General features: G+C 40.4%; 1 protein-coding gene across 1 annotated transcript in view; it reads left to right on the top strand.

Annotated features, from left to right (window-relative positions):
* Positions 1-13,505, top strand: part of COLEC12 (collectin sub-family member 12) — a gene marked incomplete at its 5' end in the record, with an annotated part of 15,521 nt that extends 2,016 nt beyond the window's left edge. The window contains 7 exons of the mRNA XM_010084408.1: positions 2,952-3,050; positions 5,917-6,963; positions 8,371-8,859; positions 9,301-9,437; positions 10,213-10,322; positions 12,019-12,164; positions 13,373-13,505. Of these exons, the coding sequence (XP_010082710.1) occupies positions 2,952-3,050; positions 5,917-6,963; positions 8,371-8,859; positions 9,301-9,437; positions 10,213-10,322; positions 12,019-12,164; positions 13,373-13,392 (2,048 nt within the window). The remainder of the gene's footprint in view (positions 1-2,951; positions 3,051-5,916; positions 6,964-8,370; positions 8,860-9,300; positions 9,438-10,212; positions 10,323-12,018; positions 12,165-13,372) is intronic.
* Between the last annotated feature and the right edge of the window lie 694 nt (positions 13,506-14,199).

Genomic DNA, 14,199 nt, shown 5'->3' with positions numbered 1-14,199 from the left:
TACGCTGGAGAAAAGGCATCCCTGCTGTAACACCAAGCAGCAAATGGTCTTACGTCAGGCATTAATTTCACCCTTTGTACCTGCAGCTTAAGAGCTTCGTCTCCACAGTGCCTAAGCGCTAATTTTCAGGGAAAACATGAGTTAGACAAAACCCCAGCTGACAGTATGTATTCAAAGGAATTTTTGTAATATTTTGTTTGTTGGGAAGGAATTAGGCCTTAAAGGAAGAAAAAAAACTCAAAATTTTATAGAGCTCTTGAACTCTCCTCTCTGCATCACTTTGGCTTGTCTTTTTTATTGCAATATTACACTGAACATAGGAATTCTGCTGGCATCAGGGATTCTTTCAGTCTCTTAGTTACGTTTCCATTAAATTTGCCTCCCACACTTATGTTTATAAAGCCCAAAACTAATTTTAAAACTTTCATTTCCTACATGGTATTTATATATCCTTTGTGATTTAAAACATTAAAACTACTAATCAGTGGATTAAATATGGCAGGCAAAAAAATAACTCAATGGGAGGCAAAGTCAACATAGAACAAACCTCCAAACTGGTGGTAAAAATTACATAGTAGGTTGGAGAAACCTGAAACCAAAACATAAATTAAACATCAAGGTCACAAAGGAATAACAAGCTGAGTTTACTATTAGTTTGCTTTGAGAAGACGTATTAAGTTATTGTTTAAAACATTAATGAAGCAATGTGTAATATTTTACACATACTTTCTTAAATTAAGTGCAAAATACAAAGTTATAATGCTTCTGGCATCAGCCAGTGTCAGATTAGCCTATTGAAGGTGAATGATCTTCCTGTGACTCTCTCAGCTTGAATTTCTGATAGTTCTCCTTCTCAGATCAGTCCTTGTTTTTAAGTTTCTTGACTAATGCGCCCTGTGACTTTCATCTACTTCTTTTATCTGTCTCACAGACAGAGTTTGCCTGCCATTATGTAGCGCCAACACACCCTAGTGAGATGGCACATTTTGTCACTGCTTCTGAAATAGTGAACAGACACTGACTGAACACCACAGACTGAACAAGGATCTGCCTAGAGCTAGCCAGAAGGAAAAGCCAAGCATGGTCCCTGTGGTCACTGTATATGATGCATATGTGTGTATGTGCATCAGTGGAGTATCAGAAGTAACAAAGGACTTTTGCTGATCTGGGTTTTAGCCTAGAAGACAATCGGGCAGGAAAAAGCAGAGAATCAACCCTGGCTTCATATAGGAAAAACAGCATACAGCATTTTGACAAGTAACTTTAATGGGCAGAAGAACCCATGAAAAATTAGTACTATATTGGGAGGGAAAATGCTTTCTAGAGCAGAAAGTATTGCACAATGGTCACCCTGAAAAACCAAAGCTATTACTGTAGCCTGGTTCTGGTGTTTAGCAAGCAATCTACCATCATCTCAAATGCAGAAAGCCTCACTCTGTCTTTGCCCACACAGTAGAATCTCTGTTTTACCGGCTTGCTAGCAGTATAGATAGCAGCAGGCAGGTAATTCACCAAAGGGTGTCTGGTCTTTCTGAAAACCTTGAGACTTTTCTCTTTTGTAACTCCATTCACCTCAGTGCAGTTGCACCAGAGATAATAATCAATTCTCCTCTTGGTTTTGGGGAAGTGATAAGAGCCTGCTGTGTAACTGTGGTACCCAGAGTCAGAAAAACATGGTCAAAAATTAATAAAGAAGGAGCACTTGGTGGACTACACTTTAAAGGTCTGGGATTCTTATGGTTGCTCATGAGCAGCAAAAGATCCCCTAAATTTCCACTTCTAGTAAAAAACCAAATATTTACATAGCAACAATTTCTATGAAGCTATTTCCTAGGTGCAGGTTATCTCACAGACAGAAAGAGTCAGTGGTACCCTCTACCCCACACAGATTTACAGAATTGGCTTCACTACCATAAGACATGGGAAGCACCTTTTTTCTTCTGTTTGAAAGGGAGGGCTGGCACAATAACTGGTGTAGCCTCTCCCAAGGTAGGTTCAGGTCCATCCTGCTCCCAGGGTAGCAAAAGGTCTAAATAATCTTGTGATGAGAAGAAATCTCTGCCCCCGGTTGTGGCTTGACTGCAAAAGCCTATTAGACAAGGTTTGGTGTGGAAGCTGAAGGCTGCCTCTAACCTTGCAAGCATTTCACATTTTTGCCACTGGAAGCTACCCCAGGATCTTTATTTGTTGCTCTTCTTTTTCTGTTTCTGTATCAGTTCCATCAAATAATCAGATTATCTCAGTGATAAGAAAATTACTCAGACGTTACAAAATAAAGAGCACATCAGCCATAAATCTGTGCTTGCTGAATGACCATCCTTTCAATCTTAATGAGGCAAAATGGTTTCAAGACTGTTTTGAATGATCTGTACCATTATCAAGATGTTTAAAAGTTGATCCTAAAAACATTTAGTAATTGCATCTTCAAACTGCTATCTCAGACCAAAGTTTGCTAGCCAGGTGGCAATTTTTAATGATTAAAAAGGCACAAGAAGAGAAATGTTCTTTTTTAAGCAGGATTGGCTCATAGCAAAATAAAAGGAAGTCTTCTCTCATACATGCGAGCCTTTAGCAATCAGTCTGCCTTTGCCACACAGCACTCTGCTTGGAGCATGGAAATACTGTTGAAAGAAAAGGACTTGGTTCATGAGGAAAACCCACAAAGAGGGATTTCCTCATTTGAGAGAGAGATTGCTCATGAGCAAAGAAATGTTTGGGGACTGTTGGCAGACTGAAGAACTGGAAGAACGCTGGGTCCCACCAGTGGATAGGAGCTCATCCTTCCAACACTTCACAGAGCAACAGCAGAGTTTAGTGGCAAGCAAGGCAATTTTCAGGTGGTTTTTTTGTTGTTGTTTGATGGTAGTGGTGGTTTTTTGGTCTGCTTTATTGTTTACTAGACTTTTTTAATAATTTCACTTTTCTTCCTTCCGTAACATACTTTTCCCTAGTTGTAGAAAAAATGGACAATGTGACAGGTGGCCTGGAAACATCCCACAGAAGATATACAGAAAAGCTCACAGAGGTGGAGAGCGATCTGAAGAAATTAGGTAATCTACACACAAGCAAAACCCCTTTGTATTATGGCTTTGGCGTGTTCTCCTGGCAGATAGCAGCAGGAAATTTATCTGAAAAATCTCTGGCTATGATAAGATACAGCACTTCTTTTCCAATTTCTCAAGTACTTGGAAAAGTACTTAAAAATAGTTAAGATCAGTTATACTTAGGACGGCATTTTAAGCATAGTTCAATATTTACAGTTCCCAATGAAGACACTCTAAAATAATTTATACTAAAATAAACAGACACTTAAAGGTAGTCCTCAGGAGAGTCTTCTCTGAGACAGAGATGGAAAACATAGCAGAAGCTGTTCCACAGCACAAGAGATTCTATATAAAATGAAAATCTGTCACCCAGTCATCTTGATGCTGTTTTAACAATTAAGATTGCAAACTGAAGGCCTTTTTAAGGGGTCCACAAATAAACAGCTATTCAAAACTCTTATGTCTGAGACAAGTTGATTACTTTCATGAAATGTTACTTAATCATCTCAGGGAATAGAGGGCATAAGGTTGTTATGAGTTCAGGTGTCCTGAGTGCTATCACAGTTCTTAATTTGCAGGAAGATGGAAAAAGATTATGGATAAGGATCACTAAGTGTACATTTCTACCTTTCTTCCTTGTCTGGAAAGGAAGCAGAACGATTTAATATCAGTTGATATATACATAGACTTACAGTTTTTCTAATTAGCTTTTGAATTAATATTAATCATAGAATCATAGAATGGCTAGGGTTGGAAAGGACCTTAGAGATCATCGAGTTCCAACCCCCATGCCATGGGCAGGGACACCCTCCACTAGACCAGGTTGCTCAAAGCCTCATCCAGCCTGGCCTTGAACACCTCCAGGGATGGGACATCCACAGCTTCCCTGGGCAACCTGTTCCAGTGTCTCACCGCCCTCACAGTAAAGAATTTATTTCTCGTATCTAGTCTAAGTCTGCCCTCTTTCAGTTTAAATCCATTGCCCCTCATCCTGTCACTACATGCCCTTGTAAAAAGTCCCTCCCCAGCTTTCCTGTAGGCCCCCTTTAGGTACTGGAAAGCTGCTATATACACATGCATGCATGTGCTTCTTGAAATAATTTTTGTTTAGCTTCATAAACCATATATTGAGACGTATATTTCTAGGAAAAAAGTGCTTGCAGCTTCATCATAAATTTTGACAACTTTTTCACCTCAAAAAATAGCTGGATTCTGAAGTATTTGCACAGTGTATTTAGTTCAAAGACATAGGGTAATTCAGTGGCATGTACTTTTGCTGATACAAATACAGAAGTAAATTTTACACCTTAAAGCACATGCAACACTTTGAGTTATATTTGGGTTATTGTATTATGCTGATTAAATTTTCACAACTTGTAGCACCTTTGTTTCATTCATGCCCACACATTTTTACACACTGCTGGATGGATGGCCAGTGAGATGCTCAGAACCATCAGTTCCCATTTAAGTGGACTTGCCATGGAGGAAGCTAAAAAAGTTATGGGGCAAATTGTGTAGGAGGCATAAAGGTAAGAAAGAGAACTGCTGTAGGGCCAAAAGGGTAACAGCATGTAGTGAATGAAAGACAGGTCTTCAGAGATTAGCTGTATGTGGACCTGGCAGTTGTCAGAGCTGCATGAGGAGCACAATATAATTTGAGCTATAACCAACAGGTAAACATAGTCAAAGTTGAGAAGATCCTGCAGTGAGACAAGTGGCAGGGAGAGGAACTGTGTTCATGAAGATGTCCATCCACGAAAGACTCCATAAACACTTCAGACTGAAGTCTCACAAGCCACCATTTGATGTTCACCATCATAACTCATTCAAACACACCAGAAGAAAGCTCCATACACAGCTGCATTCACTGTAGTTTAGGAGAGCCATCCTGCTCTCCCTTGGAGTCATCTGAAATGATGAACTTCAGACTGCATAATTCATAAATGTAACTACACTTAGATGACGACAAAAAACATATGGACTGTGTGTAGGAGAGGGACGCAACTGATGTCAAGGAAGGGAATCTTCCCTCAAAGCGAGTGTCAGCTGCCTGTTTCTTTGGTTTCTATGTCCTGGTTTATGAGCTGTGCAACCTCAAAAACTTAATCACACTCAGGCAAGCTCCCAGAAGTACACTGTAGGGCAGTGCAAGCAAGAGCAGTGATGTTCCACTAAAATTAAAGGTTTTTCCATCTTGAAACTCAGAACATGAGGGAACAATAAGAGCAAAATAAATGACGTTAAAAGCCATAGTAGTATGTTAGAGAGAAAAGTAGAAATACATCATATCCTGTCATATCTGGAGTAGCCTGCTGGCAAAGCTTTTGTCTCTAACACAAATTGTTGTAAAATAGGTATTAGAACTTTTTAAACCCAAGATGTTAAAAAATGAAATGATATCTACTAAGTTACTATGAAGATATTCCACTTTCCAGGCAAAGGAGTAAGAAAATAAGAACAGCTAAAATTTACTTCTGAGCTTTCAGCAATAGCCAGTTGTAACTTCAAAACATAAACTTAGTGATACCTCTTTAATATTTTGAATTCTGCTTGCCATTCAGTTTTCATTCAGAATGCAAGCACAACTTGGCTGCATATATTCATCACTTTCTAATCGTAGTTCTTCCTCTATATGGCAACAGAATCACCATTTTGTCCTCCTCAGCAAGAAACAAGGTCTTCATCCCTTTGATTTTTTCTGTCTAGTGGCAGAGCTTTCCTTAGTGGTTTATCTTTTCTGGAATAGCTAGCATAGAAGTTCTATTGACAGAAAATTTTCACAACCTGACTGTACTTAAAATAGACTGGTTTTTTTATACTGTGTTTTAAAAAACTCATCCTAAAGCCTTGCCATTTCTTTCCTGTACAACAGATGACCAAGCTGGACAAAAAGCCATGAATACTAACACTGAACTGTCTAGCTTCAGATCTGACATTCTGGCTCTTCGTCAGCAGCTTCATGACATTGCAGAGAAAACTACCAGAAACAAAGATACACTGGAGAAGCTCCAAGAGTCTGGAAATGTATTAGATGATAGACAGAGCCAAATGAGAACTGCTCTAGATAGCAACTCTTTCATGATCATCAGTGTCAATAAGACTCTTCAAGCATATACTGGCTATATCAACAATCTTCAACAAGACACAAGTAATATTCAAACAAACCTGCAAAACCAAGTGCATTCTCATAATGTGGTCATCATGAACCTGAACAACTTAAACCTGACACAAGTACAGCAGAGAAATCTTATCAGTGACCTGCAGAAGTCAATGGAAAATACAAGCTTGGCTATTCTAAGAATCAAGAATGACTTTCAAAATCTGCAGCAGGTTGTCCTTCAAGCCCGGAAGGACTCTGACTGGCTTAAGGAGAAAGTACAAAATTTACAGACTTTGGCTGCCAACAACTCAGCATTGGCAAAAGCTAACAATGATACACTTGAAGACATGAACAATCAGCTCAGCTCCTTCAGTGGGCAAATGGAGAATATCACCACAATTGCCCAAGCCAATGAACAAAATCTAAAAGATCTCCAGGAACAGCATAAAGAATATGAAAACAGAACTTCTGCCAAATTCAACCACCTAGAAGAGAGGTTCCAGGTCTTCGAAACCGATATAGTCAATATCATTAGCAACATCAGCTACACTGCTCATCATCTACGGACACTGACTAGCAATCTTAATGAGGTCCGGACAACTTGTACAGACACCTTAAGTAAACATTCAGATGAGCTGATTTTTATGAACAGCACACTAGCCAATATTCGCTTAGACTCTGTATCTCTCAAGATGCAACAGGATTTGATGAGGTCAAGGTTAGATGTTGAAGTTGCCAATTTGTCAGTAATCATGGAAGAAATGAAGCTGGTAGATTCCAAACATGGCCAGCTCATCAAGAACTTCACTATCCTACAAGGTATGCAGCTTCTCTAATGATGCCCATAATGGTCCATGCTGAATGACTGCTTGCATTCCTTCTTTACTTCTGTGGAAGTTAGTATACACTGGTACAGAGTTTTCCACTATCTAATCACAAACTCTGGAAATATCAATGTAGCTTGAATATTCTTTACTAATTTTCCTATGCCTTCTCTACATACCTAGAATGGGGATGTTACGAAAGAAGGTTCTGACTTAGCAAAATTTTATTCTGAGTGACTGACTGACTGGATCTGCTTTTGATTTAGTTTCTAAAATAAGCTAGTGAAGATGTGGAACCTCAAGAAACCAATCCCTGCTAAGGAGGAAATGGCTAAAAAATATACATTGGACTATTCCCAGAAAGGTCCACCCTTGCTGAAAAACAAGCTGCTATTTCACTTTAAGCCAGTTGTTAGTCTGCCAGAAAGCATCCTACTTTGCTTAGTTTTTAATCCTGGGATATTTTATTTTCTCCAGAAATAAACAGCATCCAGTTTAAGAGGTTTCTCCCAGCCAAGTGTTATCCCAAATGAAAAGAACACTCATATTTCCAACCTGATGTGAACCAGTCAGGCCTAAATCTCTAATCACAAATAGAAATCCATTGCTACAAAAAAACTAAGGCTGAATTAGAGCCAGGATTACATGTCAGTACCCTTAACCTTTCTCATTTCAACCAGGCCTAAGTGACTCCAGTATAGGAATTTATCTGGAGGAGTTCAAGTTGGAGGGGCAGGGGAATATATTGGCAAGGCATTTGCTCATCTGTGATCAGAATCCAAAATTATTTTGTTGTTTATTGCTGACACAATATTGCCATTTCCTGTCGTGGGTATTGTTCTCTTTCCCATCATAGCTGGCCAATTAGCAACTAGTACTTCTGGTCTTTCCTACAGTTGGCCTGTTGCTCGCTATCCATCGTTTTTGTCTCTTTTTGACAATCTGTTGTTCACAGAGCAGCAAACAGGGTTACCAGAAAAAGAGTCCTATAGTCTAAGAGTGGAGAGATGGGGCTAGAAGGAAAAAGGAGCAGAGTGAGGGAACAGAACCTTCAAGAGGCAGGACCACGTGCATCAACAGCACAGAACGTGTCTTGCAGGGACTGGTGTCTTGTGTGGTCACCTTGGGCATGGTGTCACTGTCCAGTTCATAGGACAAAGTGCATCAGATTATTTTCTCCATACCCTGTATTTCATGGAGGCTGAAGAAGGAGGAATGGTATATAGCGCCTGAGAAGCAGATGTACTTTTACAAGCACAGCTCAAAGTAGCTGTTAGCCTGGTTTTCAGAGTGCTGAGTATATAGTGTTGATGGTCTGAGATATATTAAACAAGGACTCCACATGGGCTTTTTGTTTTGTTTTCTGTCTGTATCCCCACCTTGCATGCTTACATTGTTTCAGGCCCTCCTGGTCCAAGGGGACCTAAAGGTGACAGAGGCCCTCAAGGTCCTCTTGGCCCTGCTGGCCTAAAAGGACAAAAAGGAGAGAAAGGAGAGCCCGGACCACCAGGACCTGCAGGTGAGAAGGGCCCACCTGGGCCAACTGGGCCGCCAGGAGAAAAAGGAGGGAAAGGTTCAAGAGGATCACCTGGCTCCAAAGGTTCCAGAGGTTCTCCTGGCAAGACAGGTCTGCCTGGACCAAGCGGAGACCCGGGACCACCAGGTCCACAAGGCAAAGACGGTCCACCTGGGCCACAAGGCCCACCAGGATTTCAAGGCCTGCAAGGAACTGTGGGAGAGCCAGGGGTACCAGGACCTCGAGGACTACCTGGGCTACCTGGAGTCCCTGGGCTGCCTGGTCCAAAGGGCCCACCTGGCCCACCAGGGCCACCAGGTCCGGGGATGCCAATGGCCCTACAAAGTGAACCTACATCAGTGCCTGAGGCTAATGGTAAGCTATCAACACACCCTGTGCATCTTTTACTGAGACACAAATATATCTAGTGGAGGGTGCTAGATAGTTACGGCTTCAAATAACCCCTGCTGCCTTAGACTAAATCTCTTGGATTTATGACAAAGAGCCCTGTAAAGTGAAGACATACCTGTTGGTCTTCCTTCTGATGACCTGAAACTGATTTAAGTTAATGTTTACAGCTAAAGAAAAAGCAGCAGTAGTATGAGTAATAAATAATCCCCTTGACCACACAGTTTAGCCTCAATTCCATAGAGTCAGGATCCTAATAAGTAAATTCACAAACTGTACTCTAAGTGGCAGCATGTAGTAGTAGATGGGTATGGGATCCTCCACTTACTATTGGCCCTATACAGAAAGTTACCAATGGCTTGTTGAGTTACAAGTAACTGGCTTAACACAAAAATATTCACACCACAGGTTGTTCTCCTCATTGGAAGAACTACACAGAAAAGTGCTACTACTTTTCAATTGAAAGAGAAATTTTTGAAGAGGCAAAGTTATTCTGTGAAGAGAAGGCATCACGCTTGGTTATCATAAACAACAAAGAGGAGCAGGTAATTACTTTCTGTTTTTCAAGGAGAGAGTTTGAAGTTATTTAACATGTGGAAGCCACAAGGCAAGTGGGAAGCTGAGAGCATCATGAATTAATATAGTGAAGTAGACACAGTGATTGACTCCAGTTAGCATTTTGTCCACCGTCTGCCTGCTCAGCAGCTTCTCCATGTGCAGAAGGGCAGTGTTAGCAGAGCTGGTGCTGACCCTGAAGGTGATGGGCACAGACAATCAGGAAGGCTGGCAAGAACTGTAGGATTTTTGAACCTTTAAAGATGGAATCCATTATGCCTTACATATTATCCGAAATGTATTTTTTGCAGTGGTGAATATAATTTAGTTTTACATTGTCAGGTTTAATACATGCAGCCTAGGACTACTGTGACCCAAAAATATTTTTAATCTAAGTATAAATCTAGCTATACTTTTACTACTGTTCAACATAATTATTGGGTGGCTACATAGCAGTGGGGACATCAAGATACAATTGCTTACTCTCTGGGTTTTTTTCAATTTGTATCTATAAGACATTGGCTGTGACTTTACGTCAACCTAATTTTCATGCCTAGTTTTCTCTAGCTCGCATGCAAACACTGTGCTGGATTCTAGTATGGGCAAGGGGTTACAAGGCCAACTGCTGAAACATATCTTCAACTTAGAAAAATTTCTAGGGCCCTTCCTATTCTGATAACAAAGATGCTCATGAAGCTAGGGTAGCTTATTGGCTCCAAAGACAGTTGTGTTTGTTTGTTATGCACTAAGATCTTTCTTCCACAGCAATGGATAAAAAGGCAGATTTTTGGAAAAGGCAGCTTCTGGATTGGACTTACGGATTCAGAGAAGGAAAATGAATGGAGATGGCTGGATGGATCCTTACCAGTTTATACGTATGTAAATAAAAAACAATGGTGTTTATTTTCTGCAGATGCTACCAGTCTTGCTGACACTCTTAAAAGCAGAATCTAGAAATTATCCAATGAATCCAGAGAGTTGTAGATGCCAATGAAATAATTCGTTACTGAGGGTGCTGTTGAACTGGTTTTTCTCTCTCCCTTCTCCATGCACAAGGCTTTCTTTCCCTGCCAGCAAGAAAACTGAATGTTGAATGAAAGAATCACATAACTAAATAGCACAGTGTTTCTTGCCAAAACATTTGCTCTGACTTTTATTACAAAGTTGAGATTGAAAGCACAGACAATTCTGCTGTCTTGGTTTGAATTTTCCTTATTTGCATTACAACTGGCTATAAATAGAGTGCTCGTTCTGATAAAAAACAACCAGCCTTTAGATAAAGCCCAAATCCAAGTGGAAAGCATTAAACATAAGGAAAATGCATGAAACGAGGGTGTCTAAGCTTTGGCCAGCTGAGAACTGAATTGGCAGCTCTCCAGGAATCCTAGGGCTACACCTAATTTGTCCTAAATGGAACGGATTGCAGCCACCCAAATTTTTAATACTGAGGAGTGGACTAAAGAGTTTATAGAGCTGAGCATGCTGTGCTCCAAAAAAACAGGGTACAGCCTGTCAGATGTTACGAAATGATTAGCTGTGATCTCATTGGTGTTCATTTTGATGAGGAACATGGAAAAAGTCAGATGCATTTGAAATGAGCTGTAATATTTTTCCCTTTTTCTCCCCTTCCCGTTTTCATCTTTCTTTATGGCAGCACTGTGACTGATTCCCACTTCAGCTTTCAATAGGTTTCCACTGCACTATGGTTTTAGGTGCCCTGTTGTAACCTCAGAGCTGTCAGTTACTGATTTTCAAATATTTCATTACTTCTGGAAAGCTATGTGTCCTCCCAGGTGCCTGGTTAGATGCTCTGTGTCAGGCAGGTGTGTTTTTTAGCTGAGCAGGGACTGTATCAGCCAACAATCACAAGCTCCCTTCAACAACCTGTTTCTTCACAAAAATTGAGCTTTTAAGTCCTGAGGTTGGAAGCATTTCTCACTTGTTAAACAAAAACAGGATGAGGAAGTTTTGCTGCTAGCTTTGTACATGCTGCGCTAAATTTCACCATCAAAGCTAATGATCTCAAAAGATATATGTATATATACTTTGTACGTTCCTTATAAGTCAAAAAATTCACTTCCCATCCAAACACGGGTCCAGATAAATCTTTGCAGTGCCTCCTAAGAGACCCGCCTTGGTGCAGTCAAGAGGGCTGAGTGCCTTTGCAGTGTGCCGTGGCAGGGTGCTGCCATCCTGGGCAGCACTCAGGAGCCGGCCGGCTCTTCTCAGTCCCATCTGCCGGCAGGAACGCAGCGTGCAGGCTTTGCAGGCTTGGAGCAATGCACATGGAGCATGGAGCACTCCCACTGAATCTGCGTGTACATTCAGAAACTAAAATAAAGTTCATTGGTCTAATTTTAGGTCTCTGAGTTTTGGCAGCCCGAGGTCGAATAGATTCCCTTCTCTGTAATACATCTGTTTTCCATTTTCAGCAAGAGTCATGTATTGTTTGTTTCAACGTGTATTTCCTGTTCAGAACAGATCTCATGATGTTTTCGTTAATTTTTTGTGGTGAAAAACTGTCATGTGTGCTACGTTGTGCAATCATATCTCTTGCTTTTTGGTTGAAAGAAACTGGAAAACCGGACAACCTGATAACTGGAGCCACGGGCATGGGCCAGGGGAAGATTGCGCCGGGTTAATCTATGCTGGGCTCTGGAATGACTTCTACTGTGAAGATGTTAACAATTTCATTTGTGAAAAAGACATGGACAAAGGTAAGAACGGTGCTTGGTTTGATTATTTCACCCTACCCATATTAAATTTTCCACAGCTAGAGGGGAGAAGATCCAGGCTAGATGCTGTGGCAGTGCGTTGTTGAGGAAGATGGGGAATCACACTTCTACTCAAATCCAGACCAATGTGGGCTTTTCTAATACTCTGTGTGATGCAGATGCTGCATTTATTGCACTCTGAAAGAGCAGCCTCCAAACTGGCTGTAGCCATGGTGTGCTCTGCATCTTGACCATCTCCTGTAAACTTCAAACATGGTTCAAATTTCAGGCACGATTTGGCAAGTGCTCCAGACCCTAGCCACACTAGAAGCTATTTTTTATAGACTCAATGGCCACACAAGATGGAAAGCTGGCCTTAGGATGTCTCAGGAACCAGCCTTCAAAAACCAGAAAGACTCTTTTTGAGAGTATGTGCAACAGGAGGCACTTGCTGATGGCTATGGAGGTCTTAAAATTCCCACCACTGCCAGGAGATGTCTCATAGGGCTGAGAAACTGTGTCCACAGGCCATAAGCAACTGATCTCTTGAAGTTGGTGGGGAGGACTCATAAACTGCCAACATGGCTGAGCAGTCACCCAGGTGATTGCCACAGGGCATGTCTTTCTGATTTTATAGTCCTTTCTGCTATGGCAGAGGGCAGGTGGCTCATCTGGCTGCTTAGAGCCCAGCCCCATCATCATAGAACTAGGTAGTATCTGTGTTCATGGTGGGACTGCCCAAAACATTATCTCCTCCATACAACCTATTTAAACTTCGCTTCTCCTGGGGTGCCTGGCTGCTCCAGTTGCAAAAATGGAGGCTGAATTTCAGTGAAGGCAGATGGAAATGTCAGCTAGAGCCAAAATTACATCCCATCCACAAAAAATGCCCCTCTAAAACATAACAAAACAAAGTGCTGAATAAGCTTTGTGTGTGTATAACTCTGGGTGTCCAGAGTGAAGGACCATGTGTAAGTAATAATGTACTTTGTCCTCATTTTCCTACATACGTACATTTGTTATTTTAGGAAAACTTCACAGTTTACAAATATTTATTCTCCAGGACTTGCAGGATCTGAATATGAGTCCACTTAAATTTTTAACATACCTTGATCTCTTTAAGTTTTGTTTTTGGAAATGCATTTAATCTTCTCAGGGTTTTTACATTATTTTTTTTTCTCTTTGTTTTTCTTTTTTCTCTCATACTGTAGGGCAAATATTTGGAGTGTAATAGGCTGTGACTTTACAGATACCTACGTATTATGGAAATTTACTTAAAAAAGAAGAAAATCCTGGGAGAGAGCAACATTGCCTACTGAAATTGAAAAACAACAAAAGAAAGCAGTGAAAACTGGTTTAAATACATAAAGGAATTCAGCAGCAACTCTTCTCCAACATCCTGCAATTATTTGAGGCCTTTCAACCCACAGCATCAGGAAATACCGTTGGACTAATTCTGTTATAGATTTTTTTCCCAACCAGTGACCACATACATAAGCAACTTGTGTCCTCTGAGAAAAGACATTTTGTCAATCTGAGTAAGACTGTTGGTCACTCATATAGAAAAACATATAAAGCAACTGTGTAAACAGTATGTTTCATTTGCTAAAATCCCAAATGTAGGAAAATTATACAGATACACGAATATATAGATTTTATAAAAAATATATATATATAGTCCAACTCTTATCAATAATATGGAATATACTTTTAAGAGCTTTTAAAACGTTGTATTTTTGTACAAAATAATTGCTTTTTATGATTGTTCTCTTTTTTACTGACTTTTTTACAAATATAGTGCACAGGGGCCAAAGAAAACAGTAAAGGTACTAATAATTCATTAAGGTTTGCTGTCAGGCCTAGCTCAGCTATAGAGAAATATTTTTCCAGTTAGAAATATTTGTGCTTTCCCAGATGATTTGTTCTGGTTAAATAACTTTTAAAGCAGATTTTAGATAGTGTTTTCCTTATTATATGCAGTCTAGTCTGCATGTGTAACAATTAAGTTGACTAAGGACTAGATACTCATTATAGCTCT

Source organism: Pterocles gutturalis, unplaced genomic scaffold (assembly GCF_000699245.1).
Source record: "Pterocles gutturalis isolate BGI_N339 unplaced genomic scaffold, ASM69924v1 scaffold47250, whole genome shotgun sequence".
Classification (NCBI taxonomy): Eukaryota; Metazoa; Chordata; class Aves; order Pterocliformes; family Pteroclidae; genus Pterocles; species Pterocles gutturalis.
This window is presented reverse-complemented; position numbering and strand designations above follow the sequence as displayed.